Genomic DNA, 5,355 nt, shown 5'->3' with positions numbered 1-5,355 from the left:
CTCAATACAGTCAAGGTTTTATGTGCTGTATTTGATTTTACAGAGGCAGAATACACACTATCATTCCACATAGCTAGACCACCTGAAGGGGGAGCTAGAGAAGACAAAGAGGTTGCAGTCATGTAGGCCTTCTACATAGCTTTCTGATGCATATCCAATCACCCCAAACAGATAAGAACTGAGGTCACATGAGCTCTCTAAAGTTAGTAGGCACCAGTGATTATATCTACACTGTCCCTTATCTAATGTGTTTAAAGCCAAGCTGTAAGCACATTAGTAACATACTCTATAGTAGCTGCTTTCATGAATATAATCAGGGTTTTAGGCAATTGATTGGATTTTACAAAGCCTGAATACCCATTGTTACAACCAGGCCTGCATAGCACAGCCACATGTAGAAAAAAGCGGCACTACCAGGGATTGAACCCAAGGCTCCTGGGTCCCCCACCTAGGTGCTGTACCAGCTGAGCTGAGCTGAGTTTGAAAAAAGCGTTCAAAGCAGGCACCTAGCTGCACTTTCAGCCACTGTGGCAGCTGTGGCAGGGGTAGAAGGGGGCAAATAGTGCCAAACAGTGTCCATATATGGTGGAGAGGCACGAGAGAGGCAGCCGACAAAGATCGGGCAGCACAGCCCCACCAAAAGAGGATGGATTGCAGCCGGGCTTGTGGATGACAATTTTAGGTGGCTGGGTGTGGCTTGCAGTAGCTGGCAGTGGTGGCTGTGGCTGAGAGCGAAAATAGGCGCCCAGTAGCGCTGAGATGGGCTGGGTGGCTGGTCCCAGGCTCTAAACATGCTGTTATGGACTCAAATGACACAACATGATGAAACAAAGTACATAGATTGTGTGTGCAGTACTACTAGTGCCTACCTACCAAAAATGAAGCAGATCCAACCATGGGAAGGGGATGGATGGCATGCAGGTCTTATGGATGTAGCAGTGCAATGGGCGCCTCTGAAATAGACGCCCATGAGCACTGTGCTAACCCATACCATCAGTATGTGCACAGAGGGGCCAAAAATGCGAAGTGGGGGATAAATAGGGGGTCTACAGAAAGAGCACACACCTGGGAACAATCTGGCAGTGTTCTAAGGGTGAGAGGGCATGGGAAGGGAGGCACAGTGACGTCAAAGTACCATGGGAATCAGCATATCAACAAAGGCACACTTACCTAACACCCACAGACACCCAAAGCTGACCAGAGAGTTGAAGAGAATGCTGAATCCATCTCACACAGAACTCGGTCTGTGCTCCAACGACCCGGCCACCCAAAATGGCAATGTCGCAGGCATCCCAGGCTCAAGACCACCACTCTAAATTGGTGCACCAAGTAGGCATGGTACAGGAGCACAGGGACTGTAGGGGGGCATCCTCCCACTCATAAGCACTGACTTTGGCCAAAAGCCAGGCAACAGAGGTGAAGGGTGGATGAGAGTCCCCCAAGAGAGGAGGAGCAGTGGCAGGAGCGATGAGAGTGCGCTGGTGGCGCTTATGTAACAGTTTTCTCACACACCATATTAGGCAACTGCATCTGGGAACATTGCTTACACTCTCTATTGCTCATTTCATGTCCGTTTCTTATGATTTAAACTATGCTGAGTACGTATTCAAAGTGGCGTTTGAATGGTGTATGTTACATAAGCATATTCCCAGGCACAGCACTATAACCCAGTCAACACTGCCAAGCAGTAGTTGCTACAGTATAGCAGCTGCAAAGCACAATACATAACATAACATATACTGTCTTGTAGCCCTTCGAAGAGGTGTTCTAATACACCTACATATATAGTGATTGGCTCAGAAACAAGCCTATAATCAGCCATATACAGTACATATAGTGCTGCAGCAGTGTTACCCAAAGCATTCCATCGCATCTGCTTCTAGAATCACGTGACATAACCTATTAGATCCCTCTCATCAATGCGCATCAAACGCACTCAAGACCATCCAAAACGGACATCATCTGAGCTCATACCAACAGTTACAATATATGAACCATATGTCATTGACCTTGCAGTGCTTCCAACACTGCATTGATATGAGTGCTTTGTTGACATCTAGACTGGCTGCTATGTGGACTAGATTCACGAATATAACCAACATTATAGGTAATTGATCTGATTTACTAGTAGGCAGGCATAGGTGGAATGGGCAGAGGCAGGGCGATACAGCCACTGGGCGTCTAATAACTTGCGGAAGCCTCACTTTTCTGAAATCAGCCCTTCAAAATTCGAATCAATTACGATAAATCTTGAGTATATTCATAGTAGTAGTCCACATAGACTCTGACTGAAGCCCCAAAGAGCACCCATCTCAGTCTAGTTGAATAGGTGTAGACACTAACAGGCACTACAAAGTGTAGAAAGGAGTGAAGTGCTGGGCCCAGGTGGCAGTGCAAACCCAGCGCTAGTGGAACCCTACAGGGGACCCTAACCCAGAGCTAGGGTGATGGGAGTAAGTGGAAAACCTATGCGTGGGAAGTGGCTGTGCTAGTCAAGAGTAATCGGAGTCTGGAATATATTCCCACGGCGTTGAGTTAAGGGTGTCGCGCGTCGCAGCCAGAGCCCACCCCATAAAGAACGATTCATTCGTACCTCATTAATCGTAAGGTTGGATGACCTCAATGTAGTGGTGCAGAGGTGTCGCCGGCACTAGGCGCAAAGCAGACACAAACTAGAGTCACAGGAGGGATGTCTAGCCCACAAAGACCAAGAGGTCGAGATGAGGGCTAGGACACGAAGTGCAAGTGCTAAGTGAGGGCGCGACACGGGCGCTTAAGCGCGGGAACAACCTTCCAATATAGTAACAGGCAGAGAAAAGGTGAGGAAAAGGCGAAAAATAATACATAGGGCAAGTCCAGAGTCCGTTCCACGACAGGCAGGGGCTGAGGCACGGTGCACGAAGTGGTTCACCTTCTTCCAGACGTTGAATGCTTCGGTCGCGATGTGGTACTCATTGATGAGAGGCTCGGTGTGGGAGATATGCTGGGTGCGGTAGCGGATGTGGCCATGGAGGTCGGAGTGAGCAACAGTCCAGTTGATATGGTTCCCGAGGGACCCTCGGCTCTTGTTAGTGCAATAGAGAGTTGGAAGGTGGTCATAGTAGACCTGGGGGCGATTGTTGATGAAGTTGGGGGTGTTGTGGATGTCCAGTGTATTGAAGCAGATGGGATAGAGGCGTGGAGCGCAACGAGGAGTAGAGCGGTGGTGGCGAGGCATCTGGAGAATCACATTCGAGGTGAGAGTAGGATGAGGGTCAGAGGAGCTTGTGTCTCTTCTTATATAAGGTATGCCCAGCACAGACACAACTATGTGTGATTCGTGTGACACATCACGTGCAGGTGACCGATAAGCCTCGGCAAGTCTAGCGTCTATGTTGGAATTAGCGTGCATAGCGAACAGCATCGTCCCCGTTGTGTACAGTAGAGCGATAGAGATGTTAAACTGGGTGTAGTATGTACGGGAGGGACTAGGAAGCTTTCTGTAATGTATGTATGTTGAACTGTTGCAGAATATCATGAGGTAATGTATGATGACCTGAGTATTTCTTTGCAGCCCATGTTGCTCCGGTCCCGGTGAGTCCGCTACAATAAGCTTCCATAAAACGGAAGGCACAATTAGTGTATCTACGTATCTTAAGTATGTCCACCTGCTCTAGAGAAGCAAGCAAGTTCTGCTCTAAGTCAGCCTTGGATGAGGATGGTGGGAAGTCACGGTAGGTTTGTTTCCCTGCGCACCAGCACTGCTCGATGGGGTTGATCTCACAGTAAAACTTTGGAAGAAACACTAGCCCAAACCCACATGATTGGCAGAGCAACTCAGCGATGCTCTCGGTGTTCTCGAAGTCCAGCTTGTTATACAAGAGACGCCGGCAGCGGCATTGGTCTGCCATGTTTGGAGGGCACTTAAAAGTGGGGCACTCACTGCGCAAACTGTGCACATCTGTGAAGCCCCACTCTTCAAGCAGCTCAACCATGCCCTTGAAGCGGCCGCAAAAGTTAGGGTTGGGGTGGTCATCTGAGAAGTAAAGCTCCTGTGCTGTTCCATCAGGGAACATCGTGTTCAACATTCTGATCTTCTGCTTCTGCAGCTTGCCATTCTGGTTGTAAAGGGGCTTCCCGTTTGGGCCGATCACATTTGTCTTGACTCCCCACAGAGGTTTCTCTGGCTTTGTCTACCACTTGGTCATGTGCTGTGCTGAGAGAGCATCTTCAGCTCGCTTCTTGTGGATTGTTGCATTGTCGATGATGAACATAAAGCAATACTTTAGGTAATCGTGCTTGCAGATGTCCATGGCAGTGGTGAGTTGAACCAGAAAGCAATCTGAAGTGAAATATCCATCTCGGTTCTTTCCCGCCCGAAGGAGAACATGGGCTGATCAGCTTCCATCTTTGGACTGCAGCCAGCCAAGCTGGGAGGAGACGAAGTCGGCGACCATGAGTGATGCACCCTCCTCTTTCTTCTGTGGCCTAGGTGTCTTCCCGCACTCCTGCCACCTCACTTCCCTCCTGTTGTGAGCATAAAACGTGGATTTGTCATGGAAGAGGACAACCAATGGTTGCAGCTGGGGGCCAACAATGCATGGACCAAAGAATGGGAGGTAGCAGCTGTCGGTGGAGTTGAATTGGGGGATCATATGGTCGACTTCCTTCAGCTGCTGCAGGAAGACGTTTTGACGGTACTCCACAACATCCTCTCTTTTGTGCCCATCCACAAATTGATCTGACGGTGCCTTCTTCCACTGGAACCTGAGCTCTGACATCCAAACGTGAGCACTTGCCAGTGACACCTTGATCTTGATGCCGAATTCATCCTTGACTGCTGGATCTGACAGATACTCGACCAGATCGAGAGCCCACACATTCATCCCCACTCCGAGGAGCTTCTCCATGACCGCACTCTTCAACAGGGTGTTCAACTCGAGAAGAGAGACCTTTGAACAAACACCTTGTGTCTCGAATGGAAGATCATGCCGGTCGCGGATGAAGGCATAGGTCCACTGGCGAAGAACTTTCGCACGTGCGGAGCCTTTCCCATACAGTAGTGCAACGTGCCAGGACACAGTGATCCACCCCACCCGTTGATCCTCGTTCAATGGGCAGACTGCATAAATCCAGAGTAGGTTCTTCATTTCTATCATGCGGGCATGAAGCCAATCATCCCCTAGGTCGAAGGATGTGTGGCCAGGCTTGCCCTTCAGACGACGTGGTGAGAGAAGCAGCAGCAGCTCAGCATGTGCATGCTGCGTGCCCTTAAGAGTGGGCGGAACAGTGCCACATTCGGTGTGTGACGGCAGGGCTGGGAAAGTGCCCAAAGGACCAGCCAATTCAACAGATCCCGAAGCTGCAGGAATGGAC

At 49.6% G+C, this 5,355-nt stretch overlaps 1 protein-coding gene across 1 annotated transcript; it reads right to left on the bottom strand.

The window, feature by feature from the left end:
- Positions 1–3,467: 3,467 nt before the first annotated feature.
- Positions 3,468–5,129, bottom strand: BXZ73DRAFT_95263 (uncharacterized protein; the record flags this gene model as incomplete). Its single annotated transcript, XM_048026736.1, has 3 exons — positions 3,468–4,172; positions 4,311–4,372; positions 4,448–5,129. 3 exons carry the CDS (start codon positions 5,127–5,129, stop codon positions 3,468–3,470), a joined length of 1,449 nt encoding a protein of 482 aa, XP_047870422.1.
- Between the last annotated feature and the right edge of the window lie 226 nt (positions 5,130–5,355).

The sequence above is a fragment of the Epithele typhae genome, assembly GCF_022376455.1.
Source record: "Epithele typhae strain CBS 203.58 chromosome Unknown BXZ73scaffold_691, whole genome shotgun sequence".
In the NCBI taxonomy this organism is placed as follows: domain Eukaryota; kingdom Fungi; phylum Basidiomycota; class Agaricomycetes; order Polyporales; family Epitheliaceae; genus Epithele; species Epithele typhae.
The sequence above is the reverse complement of the archived record's forward strand: the minus strand, read 5'-3'. Positions and strand labels throughout refer to the sequence as shown.